The following is a 24,075-nucleotide window of genomic DNA, read 5'->3' as shown; positions in this document are numbered from 1 at the left end:
CTAGTCCAATTTCCTCATTTTATGTTTGATGAAACTGAGACCTAGACAGATGTGGCTTCTAATCAGCTCTGCCATTTAGTCCCTGTGCAATCTTAATTGGGTCACATCACTACTCTGGACCTGTTTCCTCATCTATAAAATGAAGGGATTCAATTAGTTGATCTCTAATTTTCCTTTGAGCTCTACTTCCTATGAAGATGGGGTGTTAGGCTCAAAAGCAGCTGGTGTACCTGTCTCCTGTAAATTCTTCCTTTGTAAAAATATACAAACTGTTTACTTGCTAAACTTTCTTGACCATACCTGCAATCTCCCAATAATTTATCTCAGACCTAAAGAGAGAATCACAGAACTATAGAATCTCAGCATTCAAAGGCTTCAGTGTGAGAATTGTGAAGGAGGTCATGTGAAAGAACATCACCCACTTCACAGTTTTGCCTCCAGGCAAGCCTGAATAGAAACTTGAAAACATTTGTTTCTGCTGTTACTTCCCTTTTCTTCATTATCTAGCCTCTCTTCAAGCCTCTGATACCCCCTCCTCTGAATAGGCCATTGCTCTCATTAGATTAGGGTCTCTAGTTCCAAAACTCTTCCAGTCACATCCTTCTCACAAACACACACATACTCTCTTTCTCTCTGTCTCTCTCTGTCTCTCTGTCTCTCTGTCTCTCTCTCTGTCTCTCTCTCTCTCTTTCTTTGTCTCTCTCTCTCTCTCTTTCTCTCTCTCTCTCTCTCTCTCTCTCAGTGTTTCTCTCTCTCTCTCTCTCTCTCTCTCTCTCTCTCTCTCTCTCTCTCTCTCTCTCTGTCTGTCTCTGTTTCTCTCTCTCTCACACCTCCCCCCCCACATACACACACACCCTGCATAGCAATTATTTCTCCAAAAACTAGTCTGGAATTATGTTGATAATATATTTGGTTGATATAAAACTAGACTTAATAAAAGCTTAATAAAATAGTTGATATAAAACTAGACTTAATAAAAGCTGACCCACCAGCCAAGTAGATGGATATCTGTGATTTGTTTTAAAAGCTACTCGTTCCTCTATTTCTGACTTGACAGAGACAAATCTGTGCAAGTCACTCAGTGTGACAGAATAGAAAGAACATTGGGACAAATAACTCAAATCCTACTTTAGATACTTTCTAGCTGGATGACCTTGGGCAAATCAAACTCCTCAATTTCCTCTTCTGGAAAATGGGTATGAGAGAAAATTAGACTGAAAGTGAGAATAAAGTAGAGGTCATTGAAGGATTCAAGAAAGGTAGATCTTTAAGGAAGAGGAGGGATAACCACGGATGGAAACTAGGATAAAATAGAGGGTCGTTCCAGGTTGGAGTATGGTATCAGCAAAGATATTAAATTAGGGAAAGGGATAGAAAATAGAAAGACTATTCAGTTTAGCTAGGAAATAAAATAAATCGAGGGCTATGAAATGAAGGTCAGTTGGAGTGGCTTCAGATTGTGGGAGGGATTGGATATCTAATTTAGTTATTTGGGTTGAATTTAATAAGCACTTGGGAGTCACTAAGGCTTTTAGAGTATAGTGATATAATCATAGGAGTGCATTAAGAAAATCATTCAGGACACAGTAAGTAGGATTCATTTAGGTGCCTCAGATTCATTATGTCCACACTCAGACTTATTAGTCTTCTCCCTAAATCCACTGTTCATTCTAACTTTCCTACTTTGTTTGTGGGCACTGCTATTCCACAGTAGCTAGGATTACCATCTCTAAATCATTCTCAGTTCTTCACTCCCACCCAACCAATATGTACAATTACTTGTCAAGTTTTGTGAATGCTACCTCCTCCTCATCTCTCACATCTCTCTCCTTCTGTCTCCTCATATCACAGCCACCTTTATTCAAGTCCTTATCACCTTTACCTCCAGTAATCTCCTAATTGATCTGCCAGCATCTAGTCTTTCTCCTTTTCAGGCCATCTTCCAGGGTGCTGCCAATTTGATATTCCTAAAGCACAGGTCTGATACCTGCTCCAGAACTGCCATTCCTGTCTCCCTTTCACTTTTAGCAGGGGTCCTCAAACTTTTTAAATAGGGGGCCAGTTCACTGTCCCTCAGACTGTTGGAGGGCTGGACTATAGTAAAAACAAAACCTTTGTTCTGTGGGCCTTTAAATAAAGAAACTTCATAGACCTGGGTGAAGGGTATAAACGTCCTCAGCTGCTGCATCTGGCCTAGGCCATAGTTTGAGGACCCTTGACTTTTAGGCTAAAACTCAAGTGTCTGGCCTTTAAAGTCCTTCCCAACCTGCTTTTTCAGGCTGTTTACAGCCTTCACTTAGTGTATGTCTTAGGTAAACTGCTCTACTATATACAATCCTTCTTTCATGATCCAATTTTGCAAATCACTAACTTATCTGTAAACGTATTGCATCCTTTTCTTCCATTGTCCCTTACATCAGAGCTTCTTAAATTCTCCAATTGCAATTCCTTTTTGCTTGAGAAATTTTTATATGACTCTGGATATAGAAATATATAAAATAGGTATACAAACCAAACACTAAGTGATAATAAATTATAAAAAATTTATTTTAAAACAATTCTTTGATACATCTATAATTTTACCATTTATTAAAGACCAAAGCAAATTTGCATGCTAATGAGATTGATGTGGGTATTTATTTTTACATAAAGAATTAAATCTTGGCAGAATATTTGATAGCTTTTACTGTTGCCAAATTTTTCACACATTCAATTTAAGATCCACAGGTTAAGAAGCTTTATCCTATAGAATGGAAACTTCATGGAGGCAGTAATTGTCTCATTTTTGTATTTATAACCTGAGCATTTAGCACATAGCATTGAATCCTACAATTTAGCTCCTCAGTGATCATGACTGTTTCATTACTGTCTTCACATGCCAAACCTAGCAGAGTCTCTGACACATAGTATGTGCTAAATAAATGCTTGCTGAATTGAATTATTGATGATAAAGGGGAATCCAGATTCAGACCCAGTCATTTTTAATTTAAGCTCAATGCTGATTCTACTCTGCCACACTAATAGCCTTGTGAAAATCTCTTCAGAAATAGAGGAACAAGTAACTTTTTTAACAAATCATACCACAGAGAGTCATTGATGTAACTGGAAGTTCAACTCTTACTATTAATCAGTTAATAAACATTTATTAAACACCCACTATATTCTATGCATTGTTCTAAGCATTGGAGATAGAAAAGATAGTCCCTCCCCTATTGATACCATTCAACATTGGCTTCAAATTCACTTCACCTTTGCCATTTATTGCCAATATCACCTTGGACAAGTTGTTTTCTCTCTCTGGGCATGAGTTTCTCATTTGTGAAATGAGAGATTTGAACTAGATTAAAGCTTCTTCTTAAACTATGGGTTGTGACCCCATATGGAGTCATGTAATTCAATGTGGTAGTTGCGAAATTATTTATTGTTAGTCAATGTTTGGTTTGTATACCTATTTTATATACCTATATACCTAGAACAGAGGAAACATTTTTTGGGAAAAAACAGGTTGCAAGTGAAAAAAGTTTAAGAAGCCTGTACTAGATATCCTCTGGGTTGTTTTTTTTTTCCCCCAGCCCTACATAAATGATCTGTGGTTCCATTTTCCCATCTGCAAAATCAGGAAACAGCATCTGTCATTGTACCATACATGTAAATAACTTGAGATCATTGCCTTAAAAAATCTTTCACAAACTACAAGTCAAGGAGAATATTTGAGAGTTCTTAGCATATTTGGGACTGTATTGCCCTAGGGAGAAGTCTGGGAAGACTATTTTATCCATCATTATGCTGTCAAGAATTCTGCACTGGAGGCAACTTAGCATAGTGAAAATATAACTGGACTAGAGTCCCAAAGCCTGGGGTTCCAGTTCAATTTTTTACCACTGTGTGACCTTGAACAAGTCTGTTCAACAGTTTCTCCATCTACAAAATGAGAGGTTGGACATTTATTACCTAATATCTCTTCTGGTTGAAAAGTTGTATGATTCAGCAACAGTTTATGCTTAACCCCAGTTACCTTTCTCAAGGCAACCTTTCAGATTAGTCCAAATGTAATAGGAATAACCTAATATAGAAGAATGAGTGCTTTTTTAAAACATTTTATTGAAAAGTCTCACCAGAAAGGCCAGTGCCACAAGACTGCTTTGGAGTCACTTGGTACCAGCTCCTAGGTGCTCATTATTACTTGGAAATGAGCGAGTGCTATTAATCAAGGTTTGACTTATTGCTTTGCTTATTGTCTAGACTTAAGAAAATGATGGGGAAAAATTTTAATAACACAGATTGAATTTAAAAGTATGTTTTGAATATTTTTTCTATATGTTATGAAACAGTTACCATCACACTTCTATCAAAGCTGATCTCTGAAGTGAATTCCAAATCTAAAATTTTCTTAATCTAGGCTGAGAGGCTGTTTGTCTTTATCAGCACAGTCTCTGAAAGCAAAATCAGAGAATTTCACAGGCTTTGGTAATTTATTCTGTAAATCAATAAAGAACTTGAAATCTCAATCTATGTGGTTTTTTCAGCAACAAATTTTTACTTGAACTCAATTTCTAATATTTGTATAACCAAACCACATTGCTGATTAGAACTAAACAATTTTCCTGTTTTTTAAAATCTAATCATTATTTGAATCTGAAGACTATATAATTAAAATGCCCAAAAATGGACCTGGAGAAGAATTGATAAAAGTGTACCACGTTCTCTTCTTTGTAAAGGTAGAGAAGTATGGTTTTGATATAGTGTATCTATTTTGCATCATGGTAGATGATTCTATGGACTGATTGAACTTTGTATTTCTTTTTTCTTTTTTTTTAATCTTTGTAATCTAAAATAGCTTATTAGGCAGAGGAGAAGGAAGGATAAATTCAGAAGTAGAGGTGATATAAAAACAATGGAAATCAATAAAGTAAGTAAAAAATTAAAAATCTTTAATGTTTATATATTTTTTTACATTTTTCAGGGATCCTTTTCACAATGTTGGTGTTTGGACCAGCCTGTGGATTCATTCTGGGTTCCTTCTGTACCAAAATTTATGTGGATGCTGTCTTCATTGATACAAGTAAGAAAAATGTCTTTTCTCTAAATTTCAAGTTGAAAGCAGTTCTACCTATCTACAGATATTTCTCTACAAATGATAGTCTTTGGTCTCTATTAAGAAGATTTGTGTATTTCAAATTTTGTATACTTTACTTTGAACATTAAATCTATCTGTGAAATAAGAGAATTCCACAAATTCAGCCACATAGTTCCCTTCCTTTACTTTTGTTACAAAATGTCTGTCTCTTCTCATTCCTCTACCAAGGCAGCAGCTAGATGCAAATCAATAATCAGTTCTAGTTCAGTGATATGACTATATATTTGTAGATTTACTTGTTACCCAGCATTGAGGGCTTAACCATTATGAGCTATAACAGCACCCTTTTATTGCCTTCTTCAGCTCTTTAGATAATTTGCAAGGCACTATTTCAGATTTTTTTGAAACTATTGACTTTTTTCCACATCCACAGGAGAATTATTTGGGGGCAGGAAAAGCCCTAGGTAAGGAGCTGAATTCTTTCCCATTTCTAGCTTTAGCTCCATTGCTGCTACCAAGTAAGTCGTGAGTATTTCTAACAGTTTTCATTAGATAGTTAATGGATATATCTCAGAATTATTCCAACCCAGCTCTTTATCCTGGTGGTCTTAAGCAAGGAACCAAAATGTAAACCTAAAGTGATTTCCATTTCATTCATCATTAGAATCTCTAAAAGCAAAATAAGAGATACTTTTGCAGATCTGCTAATGTCAATCTCTTTTGTAGAAAAGATCAATACAGAACTTGAGGCCTCCTGGGTTCTCAATCCATCATCTTTTCAACAGTGCTAAATTTACTAATTCAACCAAAAAGAAACAAACGTGATTTTAAATCCAATCAAGTCACTCTCTGATTCACTCCATTAATCCCACTGCTATATTTACTTAGAGTTAATGATGTCCCAGATTTCTGAGTTGAAAAAAGTCTTGTTCATCATTCTTTATTTAAAGTTCACATATCTGTTACCAGGTAATTGAATGAGGTTTTTTCTAACATCTGCCCAATACATTTAACCCTATTTATAACTAACCAGGAAGAAAAAATAATTAGGATGACAAGAACACTTTTATTAGTAATCATACAATCACAGCTAGAAGGAAATTTATAGGTCATATATAAAGTCCAATATTTTCCATTTACAAACAAAGTCCAAAGAAGTTACAGCCACAAATACAATGTGATAGATAATTTGGATATGAATCTGAATTTATATCCTTTGACCTCCAAGACTGCTTTCTAGTGTGTGTCAGGACCTCAAACAAAAGGCTATTTTTAAATATCTTTAATCATTGACACAAACTCAAAAAGAGCAATTAGGTAAGCGTAATGATGAAGACAAAAAAAGTAACCAAAGAATAATGGGAAAATAAAGAATATGATAAAAGAGGTCCCAAATAAAAGAAGAAACCCTATTTGCTTCTTTAAAGACAAATAATAATTCCACTGAATCAAAAACACAAATGGAAATGAATCCTAGAATCAAGAACTGAGAGAGATCTTAGAGACCAACTAGTCCAACTTCCTCATTTTACATATGGAGAAACTGAGGCACAGAGAGATTCATGTATCAGACTATGTAGTCAGCAGCAAATATATTGCCACAGGAATCTATGGTTTGTTCTACTCATTTTTCCAGGCAGAGGCACTGGAAAGGTGGTACAATGTAATGGAATAGAAAAAAGACTGGGATCCAGGAAAACTGAATTTCAGGCCCAGCTCCACCACTAATAAGTCAGGGACAAAATAAAACAAAAAAAGACAGAGTCTAGATCTAGGTTTTCAGCATTATGGGTGTGACAACAAAGGTTAGTTGCCACCATCTGCCATTAGAGGGCGAAAGAAAATAATGTATTCTCTAGTATATAGTGTAACATTCTTTGGGTTTCAGCAATTCATTTTCTTTGTCACTCACTGCACATTTGTTTTCTGCCTCCCACTAAATGTTGGCTGTATTTTTATGAGTTTTTCCAACTCTTATCCTAATACTACCATACCCTTTCTTCTTAAGTCAGAGCTCTTCCTTGGGGGTAGTCAACAGATGTGTCCTATAAAATGAAAACTATAAGGGTTATGGAACTGTAACAGCACCATGAAATGTGCAGAGATTTATTTTACAACATTTCCTTAAAACCTAGGCCTGCAGAGGGTGTGGTTAATGAGGACGATTTTGGGAATCACATGCTCCTGAATAGTAGTTTATAAATTTTAAGATAATTGTGGATTTATTTTTGTGATCACTGACAGAAGTATTAATACTAAATAATATAAATATTATTTTTGTTAGAATAGACAATAATAATGACATCATAATCATCATTTTCAGTCTCTTGAGCTAAAAACTATCTTAATCTGACATATTTTCTTGAATTTGATTAGCCAAAAGGCTGCATTTTCTCCACCTTACCTTGGTGACCTCTCCCCTTTATCTTATCCATGCAGAATTGTTGCAATGTGTTCAACCTGACCTGGTACATAAGGATGCATGAAATCAGCAGCTGGTACAATATATGGTTGACTATTTGCTGAGTAAAGAAGGTCATTGAGATCAAGTTCCCTTTCTTTCATTCCCAGGAGTGGCTACTACTGCAGAATTTGCTTCTCTTGGATGAATTAATTTAGCAATCGGAATCTTGAACCTATATCTCTTTCTCCTCCCCTTTTCTCTCTCCTCAAAATAAAACCATCTCTGTTTTCTAATTAGGTTTGTAATCCACTTATTAAAAAAAATTTATAGTCCATTGCAAAAGCATTGCCAAGCTCATTAGACAAATAGGTAAATGACCTGGCAGAGAAAAAAAATTACCTGGAGAGTTTTCTGTATCATTTACACTCTAGTTCAATTTGATGACTAAATTCATCAATGAGAGAGCAAGAAAGCAAATGTTCCCAATTCACCTGCCATCTGCCCTTCTCATAGAGACTCTCAAGTCTCCAGATTGGTTGTTTGGTTGATGGAGGTTAAATTGGATACATTGCAGTTTCCAGTTTTATTTTGCTTTTTCAAGTCCAAAAAACTGAAGCCTCTTAGTCTAGTAGATGAATGAAAAATAACAAAAAAATCCATAGACAACAAAGTCAATTCAATTAAATTTAATAAGCATGTATTAAGTGCCCGCTATACTATGTGAGGAATCAGTGACAAAAAATGAACAATCCACTCAGGCAGTTTATGTTCTATTAGAGTGAATAAAATGTATAGCTAAGTGTATACAAAGTAATTTATAGGTTTGAGATTGTTAACAAATGGTGTGGATGATCAGAAGTTTCATGTAATAACTAGAATCAAAGAGAACTAGGGATCCCAAAAAGCAGAGATGAGGAAAAGAATTCCCAATAAAGGAAACAACCCAGGCAAAGGCATGTATGCACTCGGTGGAATATCATTTACAGGGAATAGCTACTAAGCATCTTGGCCTGAAACATATAATATGTGAGGTAGAGCAATGAACCTTGAAAGATAGGCTACAACCAGCTTATGAAGGAATTTAAGTGCCAAAGGAATTGTTATTGTATTTTATTGTTTAGTTGCGTCTGACTCTTTCTGACCCCATCTGGGATTTTCTTGGCAAAAATACTGAAGTTTGCCACTATTTCCTTCTCCAGATCATTTTACAGATAAGGAAACCGAAGCACACAGGATCAAGTGATTTTCCCAGGATCACACAACTAGGAAGTATCTAAGTCTGGATTAAAACTCAGAGTCTCTTGACTGGACAGAATCTTGGTCCAATACTCTTTCCACTGAGCCATAGAGTTGCTTTTTTTTTATTTTATCCTAGAGGCAGTAAGGAGCCTCTAAAGTTTTTTGAGCAGGGGAGTGACATGATCAGATCTATGCTAAAAATATCATGTTCACAGCTTTGTGACAGGAGCATTAGAGAATCAAAAGATTAGAAACAGACAGAACAATTAGGCTTTTAATTAGTCTCAGCAAGAGCTAGGGTGATGTCTCCATGAGTAGAGAAAAGGCTACAGATTCAAGAGATGTTTGAAAAGTAGAATAAAAAATATTTGCAAACTGATTACATATGGGGGGAGGGTGAGTATAAGTGAAGAATCAAGGATGACTGTATGGTTGTGAATCTTAATAACCAGAAGGATAGCCATGCACTCAAAAGAAATAAAGAAATTATGAAGGAATTATAGGTTTTGGGAAAAAAGATAATGAGGTCTGTTGTAGACATGCTCAATGTAGGAATGATGAGGCAGATATATGGAGCTATCCACCAGGCAGTTTAGGCCCAGATAGTTCCTGTCCTCCATGAGCTTAAATCTAACAGGAGAGACATTCAAACCAGTATGTACAAAGCAAGCTATATATATAATAAATAGGGGGTAAATAATAGATTAATTAAATAATAATTAAAAGGGGTTGAAGAAGGTTTCCTGCAAAAAAAAAAAAATGGGATTTTAGTTCGGATTTAAAGGAAACCAAGGAGGTCAGTAAATAAAGCAGAAGAACATTCTAGGAATGGAAGATAGCCAAAGAAAATGAAAAGAGTGAAGAAATGGAATGTCCCATTTGTAAAACAGACGAAAGGCCAGAAGACTAGAAAGGTAGGAAAGAATTAGGTTATGAAGGGCTTTGAAGGCCAGACAGAACATTTTGTCTTTTAGAGGCAATAGAAAGCCACTGGGATTTGTGGAGTAGAGGGTGACATAATATGATCTGTTTATTAGAAAAAATCATTTTAGTGGATAGAGAATGGATTGGAGTAGAAAGAGACTTGAAGCAGGTATCATTGATGACTTTGAAAAGAGCAGTTTCAATGATATAATAAGGTCAGATACAAATTACAAGGTCTTAAGAAGAGATTAAGAGGAGAAAAAGTAGAGATACCTGTTGTAAACAGACTTTTTGAAGACTTTAGCTTCAAAAGTCAGAAGACATATAGGATGATAGTGGGGATGGAATTATCAAGTGAAGGTGTTTTTTTTTTTTTTTTTTCAGAATAGGGGAGACATGAGCATGTTTGCAGGCAATAGGAAATGAGCCAGTAAACAAGGAAGGACTGAAAATAAGCAAAAGAGTAGGGATGACAGAACCAGCAATTTATTGCTCAAAACCGAATACTATGAAACTACCTGAACAAATAGAGGAGTTAGATTTGGTAAGAAGTAAGACCTGCTCATCACGTGAGGTAAGAAAGAGAGGAGAAGGAGTTCACAACAATTGACTTCAATTTTTTTGCAAAATATCAGGCAGCGTTCTCAGCCAACAGAATGGAGAAGAATTTATGAATTGAAAAATGAAAAGGCATGAAAGAGCTGCTGTAGAGTGGGATAGTGAGAAAAGTATAATAAGACTATTTGGATAAATAATAGTAAAATACAGGATCATTCCAAAGGACCCTATGTCAGTAAGACATATCCTTTAAAATATTGTTTCTCGGTAGTAACAATGGGCTCTTTCAGTTTGGTGGCTCCAGATCTAAGCAGAAAGACTTGAGTCAAAGCTGGCTTCACACAATGAATAGTTTGTGATATTTGGCAAGTCACTGTCTTCCTTAGTTTCCTCATTTGTAAAATGGGGATAATCATCATTTTTACCTTCCAAGGTTGTTGTCAAGATAAAATAAAAAAATACTTATAAAGAGTTTTGCACTTGATAGTGCTATATAAATGCCAATTATTATTATCCATCCAGAGAACACAAAAGGTGAGAAAATCTTATTGTCGGAAGTAAAGGATTAAACTTAAGAGTGTGAACTTCTAAACACATATCATTTAACCAGCTAATCATCAACATCGCAGTCAGCAACTTGTAAACAACACTGACCCAACACAATCCTCTGCCTATGAAATATGAATCCTTAACATTTTAAAGTAATGACATTGGCTAAGTGAGATCTCTCTCTGCTCCATCATGAAAGGTAATTATCATCTTTAAGCAAGGCTAGCGTCAACTCCTAGCAAGGGTGTTCTTGTAAATGTTTTTAACAACTGATTCTTTGGGGGGAAATGCATAAATTACATACTTTTAAGCCTAATCTGCATTATTAATATATTATCCATTATTTTCTTAAATATAGAAAATTAACAAAATAAGTCAAACCTTGATTTGAAGCATTTGCCCATACTGTAAATTTTAACAATTGGCCCTCTTGATCCTGATCAACCTAGCGCCAACACACCACTGGTTCTGAGGCTCCTTCCTGGGAGTAGTTCAATGAAAGAAGCAATGAAAGTATTATTATTTCAATCTTTCAGACAAGAAACCTTAGTCACAGAGGTGTCAAGGAACTTGCTTAAAGTTATGTGTATAACTTGTCTGTGTAGAAGCTAAGATTTAAATTTGGGTCTCCTGACTTTCAAGTTCAAGCCTCTTGCTGTTATATCATATTGCCTTTCATATCTCTTGGTAGTTCTACATTTTGCAACAAATAAAACAGGACATTATTTTAAAAGTATGAACCTCATGTCCTTTTTATTACAACCTTACTGGGAAAAGGCTATTTTTTTTTAATTCAAGCAGTTTATTATAGAATTTTAGAATAATAGGGTTGGGAGGGAACTGAAGAGGTTACCTAGATCTTTCTTTGCTAATAACATATTTTTATAGTATTTTACATTTCACAAAGTGTTCTGGCACAATAGCCATCATGTTAAGGTCACTCAATAGGCGTTTTTATGTGCCTCCAGGCACTGTGCTAAGTACTAGGGATACAAATATAAGCAAAAATAGAACCTTCTCTCTTGGAGACCACTTACAAACAAATGTGTTGTGTGTGAAACCTATGCCTGTGACTGTACAAACAAGATGCAAACAGAATAAATTAGAGATAATAAATAGAGGTACTAAGCTTAGGAGATATTGGGGAAGACTTCTTGTACAAGATCACATTCTGACTGGTATTTAAAGGAATCTAGGAAATTCAGGAGATGAAGTTAAAGAAAATTTCAAGAGGAATACCATGGAGGGCAGCCAGAAATAAATGCATGGATTTAAGTGATGATGTGTCATGTTAAAAATAACAAGAAGATCAGTGTCCCTCTATCTCAGAGTGCTTGAGAGAGGGAATAGGGTCTGTTGGTTTTATATTTTATCCTGGAAGTAATGAAAAGCCAATGAACTTCCTTGAATAGGGAATGACTTGATCAAATCAGTGCTTTAGGAAAAGCAATCTGATAGTTGATTGGAAAACAGATTGGAGTGGAGATATATTTGAAGCAGGGAGACCAACCAGGGAATTAATGTAATAGCCTTTTTTTTTAAATTTTTATTTAATAATTACTTTATATTGACAGAATCCATGCCAGGGTAATTTTTTTTACAACATTATCCCTTGCACTCGTTTCTGTTCCAATTTTTTTCCCCTCTCTCCCTCCACCCCCTCCCCTAGATGGCAAGCAGTCCTTTATATGTTGGATATGTTGCAGTATATCCTAGATACAATATATGTTTGCAGAACCGAACAGTTCTCTTGTTGCATAGGGAGAATTGGATTCAGAAGGTATAAATAACCCGGGAAGAAAAACAAAAATGCAGATAGTTCACATTTGTTTCCCAGTGTTCTTTCTTTGGGTGTAGCTGCTTTTGTCCGTCATTTATCAATTGAAACTCAGTTAGGTCTCTTTGTCAAAGAAATCCACTTCCATCAAAATATGTCCTCATACAATATCGTTGTCGAAGTGTATAATGATCTCCTGGTTCTGCTCATTTCACTTAGCATCAGTTCATGTAAGTATCGCCAGTCCTCTCTGTATTCATCCTGCTGGTCATTTCTTACAGAACAATAATATTCCATAACATTCATATACCACAATTTACCCAGCCATTCTCCAATTGATGGGCATCCATTCATTTTCCAGTTTCTAGCCACTACAAACAGGGCTGCTACAAACATTTTGGCACATACAGGTCCCTTTCCCTTCTTTAGTATTTCTTTGGGATATAAGCCCAATAGAAACACTGCTGGATCAAAGGGTATGCACAATTTGATAATTTTTTGGGCATAATTCCAGATTGCTCTCCAGAATGGTTGGATTCGTTCACAACTCCACCAACAATGCATTAGTGTCCCAGTTTTCCCGCATCCCCTCCAACATTCATCATTATTTTTTCCTGTCATCTTAGCCAATCTGACAGGTGTGTAGTGGTATCTCAGAGTTGTCTTAATTTGCATTTCTCTGATCAATAATGATTTGGAACACTTTCATATGAGTGGTAATAGTTTCAATTTCATCCTCTGAAAATTGTCTGTTCATATCCTTTGACCATTTATCAATTGGAGAATGGCTTGATTTCTTATAAATTTGAGTCAGTTCTCTATATATTTTGGAAATGAGGCCCTTATCAGAACCTTTAACTGTGAAGATGTTTTCCCAGTTTGTTGCTTCCCTTCTAATCTTGTTTGCATTAGTTTTGTTTGTACAAAGGCTTTTTAATTTGATGTAATCAAAATTTTCAATTTTGTGATCAGTAATGGTCTCTAGTTCATGTTTGGTCACAAATTTCTTTCTCCTCCACAAGTCTAAGAGATAAACTATTCTGTGTTCCTCTAATTTATTTATAATCTCGTTCTTTATGCCTAGGTCATGGACCCATTTTGATCTTATCTTGGTATATGGTGTTAAGTGTGGGTCCATGCCTAATTTCTGCCATACTAATTTCCAATTATCCCAGCAGTTTTTATCAAATAATGAATTCTTTTCCCAGAAGTTAGGGGCTTTGGGTTTGTCAAACACTAGATTGCTATAGTTGACTATTCTGTCTTGTGAACCTAACCTTTTCCACTGATCTACTAATCTATTTCTTAGCCAATACCAAATGGTTTTGGTGACTGCTGCTTTATAATATAATTTTAGATCAGGTACAGCTAGGCCACCTTCATTTGATTTTTTTTCATTAATTCCCTTGAGATTCTCGACTTTTTATTGTTCCACATGAATTTTGTTGTTATTTTTTCTAGATCATTAAAATATTTTCTTGGAAGTCTGATTGGTATAGCACTAAATAAATAGATTAGTTTAGGGAGTATTGTCATCTTTATTATGTTCGCTCGGCCGATCCAAGAGAACTTAATATTTTTCCAATTATTTAAGTCTGACTTTATTTGTGTGGAGACTTTTTTATAATTTTGCTCATATAATTCCTGACTTTCCTTTGGTAGATAGATTCCCAAATATTTTATGGTATAAACAGTTATTCTGAATGGAATTTCTCTTTGTATCTCTTGCTGTTGGGTTTTGTTGGTGATGTATAAAAATGCTGAGGATTTATGGGGATTTATTTTGTAGCCAGCTACTTTGCTAAAATTATGAATTATTTCTAATAGCTTTTTAGTAGAATCTCTGGGGTTCTCTAGGTATACCATCATATCATCTGCAAAGAGTGATAGTTTGGTTTCCTCATTGCCTACTCTAATTCCTTTAATATCTTTCTCGACTCTTATTGCCGAGGCTAGTGTTTCTAATACGATATTAAATAATAATGGTGATAGAGGGCAACCTTGCTTCACTCCAGATCTTACTGGGAAAGGTTCCAGTTTTTCCCCATTGCATATGATGCTTACTGATGGTTTTAAATATATGCTCCTGACTATTTTAAGGAAAAGTCCATTTATTCCTATGCTCTCAAGTGTTTTTATTAGGAATGGATGTTGGATTTTATCAAATGCTTTTTCTGCATCTATTGAGATGATCATATGGTTTTTGTTAGTTTGGTTATTGATATAGTCAATTATGCTAATAGTTTTCCTAATATTGAACCAGCCCTGCATTTCTGGTATAAATCCTACTTGGTCATAGTGTATTATCCTGGGGATGATTTTCTGTAATCTTTTTGCTAATATTTTATTTAAGATTTTAGCATCAATATTCATTAGGGAGATTGGTCTATAATTTTCTTTCTCTGTTTTCAGCCTACCTGGTTTAGGTATCAGTACCATGTCTGTGTCATAAAAGGAGTTTGGTAGGACTCCTTCAATCCCTATTTTTTCAAATAGTTTATTTAGCATTGGAGTTAATTGTTCTTTAAATGTTTGGTAGAATTCACATGTAAATCCATCTGGTCCTGGGGATTTTTTCTTAGGGAGTTGATTGATAGTTTGTTCTATTTCTTTTTCTGAGATGGGACTGTTTAGGATATTTACTTCTTCCTCTGTTAGTTTGGGCAAGCTGTATTTTTGGTGGTATTTTTCTATTTCATTTAAGTTGTCGAATTTATTGGCATAAATGTAATAGCCTTGAATGCTATAATGATAACCTGAACCAGGATGGAGACAGTATTAGAGAAAAGAAGAGACCATATAAGGAAGATACTATGAAAGTAGGATTGACAGGATTTGGCAATTGACTATGGGAGAGCAGAGAGAGTAAAGACTTGAACATCTAGGTTTTGAGACATGTGGAAAGGTGCTACCATTCACAGAAACAGGAAAGTTAGAAAGAGAGGAGGGCTTGGGGTAGAAATAATGAGTTCAGTTTTGCATATGCTGAATTGGAAATGTCTATAAGACATCCAGTTCAAGATGTCCATTGGGCAGTTAGAAATATGAATCTAGAAGTTAGGAGAAAAGTTAGAGCCAGATAAATATATCTGAGCATCAACAGTATAGTGGATGATAACTGAATTCATGAGGGCTGATAAGATCACAAAGTAAAATAACATAAAGGGTGAAGAGAAGGAAGTCCAGGATAAAATCTCAGAGGACATTGTAACCTGAATGAAATTCAGTAAAGGACATAAAGAAAGAGTGGTCCAATAGATAGGAAAAGCAGGAAAGAATGGTGTCACAGAAACCTATAAAGAGAGAATCAGGGAGACAAGAGTGATCAACAGATTCAAAGGATTCCAAGGCAGTCAAAGCATCATCATCATCATCATCATCATCATCATTTACTTCACTTGACTGATGTGGAAACTCAGACCCATAGGAAAGAAGTGACTTGCCTGTAGTCACATACATAGTAAATGAAAGAGTCAGAACTCATGGTAACTCAGGTTTTTACAACTTCAAATCAAAATTTGATTTCAATTGATTTGATTGATTACCAAATTTAATTTGATTGATTACCATTGGATACTCATCCATGGTAAGAATGCCACTAAGATTCTCCAGATTTCCCCTGTACCCAGATTCAATGCTTCACAATTCATCACTTTGTCTAAAGAAACCAACTATCTGGGAAAAGATTAATTCTAGTTATGGTCATTTCAAAATATTAAAATCAATTTCAATAATTGTAAGGTAACATATATAGCTTCTTTGATCTCAAAAGAAGTCAACTCCTTTATTGTTTGATTTCCTTTTTTTTTTTTTTTGCATTTTTTCTCACTCTCACAAAGTACTGGGCAATGAATATAGAAAGGAGGGGGAAAACTTTGACTTCCCCCCAAATAGTCAATTAAATCTCCCTGGACCATTAAAAGCTCTATCTCCTCATGCCTTCAGCCACCTTTCCCAGTTTTCTCAGAAGATACCTATTTAGGTTCATTTAATTCTATCTGGAGACCCACAAATTATAAACAAATGTGATGCTATACTATTCTACACACATACTAAATTCAACCAGAAATGAGTTGACAAATTCACAGAAACATTTCCTTTAAATCTGCGGGATATTTTCTCACATACAGAGAGCAGACATTGTTATGTTTCTAAGGAAAACACGACTTCTAATGTGTTACTAATTTGGGTCCCCCAAAATAACTGCCCGGGTTTCTCTTTTCTCATTCACATCTGCCAGCTCTCCTATTTCCCATTTATGGAGTATACAGACAACAGAGAAAAATACAACCGCGCCTTTTACCTCTTTTTGTTTTCATTTATCGCCTTGCAGCAGGTGAAGAAACAGAGTAAATGACTGGGGAAAACATCCCTGCTCAGCTACCCGAGGCAATTTTGCTTCTTTTTGCTCTTTTTTGGTTTACATGTATGTGGTTTTTTTTTTTTTCCCTGCCAGCTCAGAGTTAGTTTCAGTTTAGTGATGCTTCTATCATGAGTTTGTATTTCCTAAATTGTGTTCTTTATCAGTCTGAATACAGAAATTCACATTAGCAGCAATGACACTGGATAACATTTTATTTGATCCCTATGTGAAGGCAGTCATAATTTCTGCTGCATTTATACTTCTAAAGGCTGACTACCAGCTACCAACATCCCCTTGGAAGAATCAATTTTGTCATTTCATAGGCAGGACACAAGAATCACAGTTGCTCACCCAATGTCCTATAATGAGTCAGCAATGATTAGAAAGAGCCTTGTTTCTTCTATAATAACTTCTATTAATACATTGGGTCATAGATCTTTAGAGCTCTTCATTCCAAGGTGACATGGAACTATTTCCCGGGCTCCTTTTCCCTGTTTTATTCCATCAAACAGCAAGTATTTATTTTCAAAATGGTGATATACTTTAAAGCTGTAGAAATATCCACAAATTTAGTTTGTTGTATATAGCTTATTATAATATTGTTTTCCCTGATGGCCTAAAGAATAGCCATTCATTTATTTATTCAAACTTAACAAACATTTAGTAAGTACCCACTACATACAAGACACTTTAGGAAAACCAAACTCTATTCTGAATATATCTGAGTTGGTTTGCAAGGGACTATCATATAAGATAGTTTAAAACTGTATACCCCAGAGCACCAACCAGAATTTGAATTAACATGTCAAATGTCAACTTGAAAATAGTGACCTTAGTCTTGTGATGAAGAGAGCCATCTGCACCCAGAGAGAGAGAGAGGAACTCTGGGGTTTGTGGGGACTGAGTGCGGACCACAACATAATATTTTCATTTTTTGTTGTTTATTGAGCATATATAAATTTTGGATTGAATTGAAGGCAACAAGCATCTTATAATTTAGATATTGGGGAATGAGGAGAATGAAGAGCACCATAAATTGTAGATGAAATAAAAGGTAAAATTTTGTTTGCTTGTTTTGCATGTCTTACATGTTCACTAACCAGTCAGTTCTCTGTTGTTTTATAAATATTACCTGCCTCTTTGCCATTCTTTTCCACCGCATATCCCTCTACTCCAAAAGAGCAGAGACAAAGTAAGAGAGCAATGAGAAAAAGGATCAGTCTTAGGCCATAGGAAACATTGATGTTTTCATACTGATGTGGAATGATGAGTTTTCCAAGAGACAGTCCATTTCCAAAGTCACCTCACTATGGAATTGCATACAGGTTGTAAAGAGAAAAATTCAGATATTCCATGCTGAAATGTACAGTGTCCATCTTTAAAGACCTGGAAGACCTCTTTATGGACAAAGTAGCTAAGATGTGATCTTGCCATTGCAGGTGTCCTGGAGATCACCCCAGATGACCCCCGCTGGATCGGTGCCTGGTGGGTAGGCTTCCTGCTCTGTGGTGCCTTACTCTTCTTCTCCTCTCTCTTGATGTTTGGGTTTCCACAGTCCCTGTCCCCTCACCCAGATCCCACAGTGGAGAGCGAGCAAGCCATGCTCCCTGAAAGAGACTACGAAAGACCCAAGCCCAGCAATGGGGTCCTGAGGTATCCACTGGAGGCGGACAACAGCACCTCCTGTTTTCAGCAGCTAAGAGGTAATGAATTCTCTAGTTCCTTATGATGCTTTCTAACATTCTGAATAGTTAAATTCACCACCATGTTCTGATGTGGGCTAAAAGAAGAAAAATTGGGTCTGGTGTGGTTTTCATCTCTGGACAGCTCACAAAATTTGTACTTGATGAATCAGATTTTTCCTAAATTAATGATACTACACTAGGCACAATATGAGAAGTTGTGTCAGCTTCTTTAGACCAATACAATATCTTGTTCTAGACATATACTTCATTTTGCAGGATGGATCTCCAGGATTACTAAAAAGCTATTTCTAAAGTGAATGTATATAGATTGAATTATTTTGAATTTATATAAATTTATATAGATTGCATTGTTGATTTGCATTTAAAAGTTGGAACTGTGTTCCTTTGACCAAAGCACTTGTCCTCAGACAGTTTTTAAAAAAAGACATATTTAAGAAGGTAACAAATATTTAAAAACATATTTAAATGAAAAATGATAATTTTTGGTAAAAACATTAGTAATCAAAATGCATTGGTAAACATTTAAAAGGAACTCAGAGTTATTTTGGTATTTGATGCAACAACTTGAAAAAGCTTTAAAAAAAATGAGAAGCTAATAGACTAAAAGATAGTGAACTTAAAAACCTGTTGATCTCTGTCAAACCCTGTCCTTGATAGTATATATGTAGTGATTTCTTGTTTCTCAGGTACTCTTCCCTAATATTTTATAACAATGGCTCAATTTTAGAAATAAAGCATCCAAGAAAGCAGGTCCAAAGTAAGGTTAGCACTTCAAAATGAAAAAATAATGAAATAAATTAGGTCCATGTTACTAGAGAGTTCATCCAAAAGAACCTAAAAAAAAAATCTATAAAGTTAATCTTCTGATGTAGTAAATCCAATCTGTTCCTGATCTTAAAATTCTGTAATAGTAAATGTGCGTGTATCTAGAGTCTGAAACTAAAGTATACCTATAGATTTCCATTCTTACCCAGAAGAATCAATTTAATGAATGGATTTTGACATTTAGATGCTTCCATTTCAGTCCTATAATGGACAAGTTCAGAGTTGGTGAATTATATCTGACTCTTGACACTAGAGTCATTTTCTTCTCCATTTTTTAGTGTAGGAAGGGGTTAAATGACTTGCTCAAAAATCAAACAACTAGTAAGTGTCTGAGGTCATATTTGAACTCTGAGCTTTCTAGCTCCATGCCTAGTGGTCTTATTCACCATACCACCTAGCTGTCCACTTCAGAGTATACATTTACATCACAAAATGGATACCATCTGAGATAATCTGACAGTGTATATTCCTCGGGTGGGAATTTTAAATGGTCATGAGAGGATTCATAGTTGAATAAGAGGAGTTTCCCTTGGGAAAGAATGTAGGAATGATTTCAGAAGAATGCTTTTGGATCTCTTGAACTTGATGTCCTATATATATCGCAAAGTAAACATGTCCAAAATGGAACTCAATATCTTCCTCTCCAAATCTTTCCCTCTTCCCAACTTTATCACAGTTGTATCAAGTACCACAATTTTTTTTTTTTACCAGTCATCCAGGCTTGCAACTTTGATATTATCTTTAATGATGCATTCTACATATTCAGTCTGTAACCAAATCTTGTTTCAGCATTCTCAACATTGTGGCTAAAATTGTCAGAACTGAAACATATCAGAACCAGAACCAAAAAAACCAAACCAAATCAAATCTTTAAGCATCAGTGAGTGTTTATTGAGTTTATCAGCAAGGGAGCTCTACCAGCAGGGGAAGAGACTTTTTGAAGGACCAAAAGGACAAAGCTAAGATAGGCTTCAATTTAGGCAGAAGTTGAATTAGATAGGGGTAACCTTAAAATTGGATAGCTTTTTGTTGGGAGCTTCCAGGGTGGGAATAGATTTATAAGATTTTTAATTAGACAAAGCCCATTGCTAGGACTAGTAACAGGAAAGGTTCTTCCCATTAACTGTCTCTTGTAAACCCGCCATGGTACATAGGACTGCCCTTGCTGTTTCAGCAGAAAAGAAGGTCGAAGATAGGGTGAGAGCAATAATATAAAGTAGGGTCAGGGGTAAGACAGAGGAACTGCAGACAACAGAATTGCTTTAGCTTTTTCTGCTTCCCACCACATCTTTCCTATATGTCTTCTGGTTCAAACTCTCATCATCTCTCTCTTGGACCATAGAAGTAGCCTTCTAATCCGTCTCACTTTTCCAGATCTCTTTAGTCAACAAGGATTTATTAATTACCATATGCCAGACAGATACAGAGAAAGGCAGAAACAGTTTCTAACCTCAAGGGGTACCGATTATAATAAAGAAGACAACATGCAAATAACCACATACATAAAAGATATTTATAGCATCAGTAAAAGGTAGGTAATCTCAAAAGAAATCTTCTCACTCCAATTCATCCTTCACTTAGCTGACCAAGTGATTTTCCTAAAAAGCACAAATTTAATCATGTCACACACAGAAAACTCCTTCTCCAGTTCAGTAAGCTCCAGGGGCACTCTATTGCTTTCAGGATTGTGTAAATTCTGCTGTTTGGCATTTGAAACCCTTCACATATAGTATTTTGAACTTTGCGATCTGTTTTACATATGTTAACTCATTTCATCCTTGATGTGAGATCAGTGCTATTATTTCCACTTTACAAATAAGGAAACAGAGCCACAGAGAAGTAAGTGACTTACCCAGAATCACTTAGGAAAGTCCTTTGGTCCTCTTTGAAAACAAAGGATGAACAACAACTTTATTTAGTGTGCCTCCCTAGCTGCCTCCCTCCAACTCCAAATTTTAATGTTGGGACAATGTCTTTCTTTATATCTACAGCATTTGCACAATGTCTGACAGAGAAAGAACTTAATAAATACATTATAATAAATAAATAATTGATTGCTTGATTAAAGAATAAGTGTAGCAGGTGACCAGGAAGGAAATGGGGAAAATATATATATATATATATATATATTATATATATATATATATATGTATGTATGTATATATTAGGTATAAGCAATCTATAACATAATCCAATAATGATTTTTTTATGAAAAATGGCATCATAATTATTATCAAAACATATATTAGTAGGAAATGAAATTAATCAACAATATAATAAAAGTGAAAGATAATAGCTGGACTGTGGTAATATTATAATAAATATTGTAGTAACATACCAGAAAATGCTAAAACTAACAAGAGGTAGATCTATAGTACATCTTCTACTTAAAATATTTTAGAAAGCTATGAAGAAGAATTATATAGTGATAAGATATGGCTGGACTGTGATCATTGCATTGTAAGTAGCTGGGTGATATAATGGAGAGAACACTGGACCTGGAATTAGGAGCACCTAAATTCAAATCTGTCCTCAGATACTTAATAGCTTTGTGACCCTACGCAACTCCCTCAATTTATGTATCCTTCAGTTTCTTCATCTGTAAAATGGGAATAATAATAGCACCTCCTGCACAGGGTTGCAGTGAGGATAAAAATGAGATAATATTTGTAGTGTTTCGCAAGCTTTAAAGTGCTAATTAATTCTATCATTAATTAATGTTATTATACATCAATGAAAAATATATTCACATAGGTAAAAATCACAGGTTCACATGAGTATTTAAGCATACAAGTATATTGCAGAAGCTGTATCCCATAAGGAAGCATAAATAACATTTACCAGCTCCTTCTCAGTAAATAAATATGAATATAAACATACGAGTAAATGGTTCATTTAATAGTGCAAAACTGGAAATTTCTGCAGTTTTGTTACCAATTCCAAAAAAAAAAAAAAAAAAAGAGAATAGCTCAGCTTGAGAGTAGTGTACCAGAGAACTCAAGGATATTATGTATTTCCCCTTGACTTTTCTTATAACTTGGTCCCATAAACATCTCTGTCTTATAAAGGAACACACACAGAGTAAACGGACCCAATTCAAGGCCTATTTTTTTAGTGGAGCCAAGGCAAGATGATGGAATCAGCAGTTCCAAAAGTCCATCTGCTTATCCCTGATGATAGAGCAGCAAGAGTCTAGGCATCAATTTGGTAAAGAAAGAAACTAGAAATGAAAAAAGACTGCTATCAAATAGGGGCTAAATTACATTCTAGAGTTTCATCAAGTTCAGTGAAGGGCGGGAATGTCACTTGACAGTCCAGATTTTGCCACTCCTAAGGACAGCTCCATTGTTTATAAAGGGAATCACAAATTTCTTAAAATAAAATTTAATTCAATTTTATCTTGAAAAAAATGTTTGTTATATATAGCATTTTCTAAGGACTGAAAAGAGGGGAAATGAGAGTTTAACTGAATAGAACAAATTGTAATTGCTATTCTCTAGTCTAAGGAAATGAGAAAGGGTTGAGAGAGGAAGGGTGGTCCCAAAACCATACAAATAATGAATGGCTATTACAAGTCCATAAAGGTTGAGCATCACTCAAGGGGTTTTTGTCTATATACACATAGACTCTATTTCCAAAAATTAATACTTCTTAATTTATAATTAACCATACCCAAAGGCTATGCATAGCTTCCACTAATGATTATAAAGAAAAATCTGAGACTAAAGGAAGGCAATACAACTCTAGAAATTCTCAGAAGACTAAACACTTTTAAATGAACTATTGATTTAATAAACAATTATTACACATTGCAAAGATCTGAAAAAAAAAGAGCCAGGATGTATTATTTCATTTTTATATGTAACAGGATCCCTAAGAGGAAGTGAAGCTATCTAATCCAGTTCCATACAAGGAACATGATGCACAAAGAGGTTACTTGATCAAAGTCACATGGCTAGCAAGTGCCTAAAAAAATCTTAGAGCATCGGTCAATTCACCAAGCTATATAAATGTGTATTCATCTATATACATATGTCTATGTGGTCCAGACTTGTGAGACGTGTATATGTATATACACACACGTGTGTCTCTCTTTCTCTGTCTCTCTGTCTGTCTCTCTCATCTCTCTTTGTGGGTCTCTCTCTATCTCTCTGTGTCTTTCTGTCTCTCTATGTCACTATCTGTCTCTGTGTTTCTCTGTGTCTTTCTGTCTCTCTATGTCACTGTCTGTCTCTGTGTCTCTTTGTGTCTCTATCTCTGTCTCTGTCTCTCTGTCTCTGTATGTGTCTGTCTGTCTGTCTCTGTGTCTCTTTGTGTCTCTATCTCTGTCTCTGTTTCTCTGTCTCTGTATGTGTTTGTCTGTCTGTCTCTGTGTCTCCGTGTCTCTCTCTGTCACTGTCTCTCTGTCTCTGTGTCTCTCTGTCTCTATCTCTCTCTCTCTGTCCCCTTTACCACTACAGATCAACATCTACTTTGCAATTTAAAGCCTTAGAGAATTTCCTAGTACAGTGAGAAGTGAAGAGACTTGCTGGCCCAGGTTCACATAATCAGTACTTGCCAATGGCAAGCTTAAACCAGGGCTTTCTGATTTCAAGAACATCTCTCTCTCTGCTACTTATTTATAGAACAAAAACTCTGCGCTGTATTAGGTAG

General features: G+C 35.4%; 1 protein-coding gene across 3 annotated transcripts in view; it reads left to right on the top strand.

Annotated features, from left to right (window-relative positions):
• The window catches only part of SLCO3A1 (solute carrier organic anion transporter family member 3A1), a 372,919-nt gene that overhangs the window by 262,769 nt on the left and 86,075 nt on the right, over window positions 1-24,075 (top strand). For all 3 annotated transcript variants that reach the window (XM_051981051.1, XM_051981053.1, XM_051981052.1), the window contains exons 3-4: window positions 4,964-5,062; window positions 18,331-18,594. In XM_051981051.1, coding sequence (XP_051837011.1) covers window positions 4,964-5,062; window positions 18,331-18,594 — 363 coding nt within the window. The remainder of the gene's footprint in view (window positions 1-4,963; window positions 5,063-18,330; window positions 18,595-24,075) is intronic.

The sequence above is a fragment of the Antechinus flavipes genome, chromosome 2, assembly GCF_016432865.1.
Source record: "Antechinus flavipes isolate AdamAnt ecotype Samford, QLD, Australia chromosome 2, AdamAnt_v2, whole genome shotgun sequence".
In the NCBI taxonomy this organism is placed as follows: domain Eukaryota; kingdom Metazoa; phylum Chordata; class Mammalia; order Dasyuromorphia; family Dasyuridae; genus Antechinus; species Antechinus flavipes.
The sequence above is the reverse complement of the archived record's forward strand: the minus strand, read 5'-3'. Positions and strand labels throughout refer to the sequence as shown.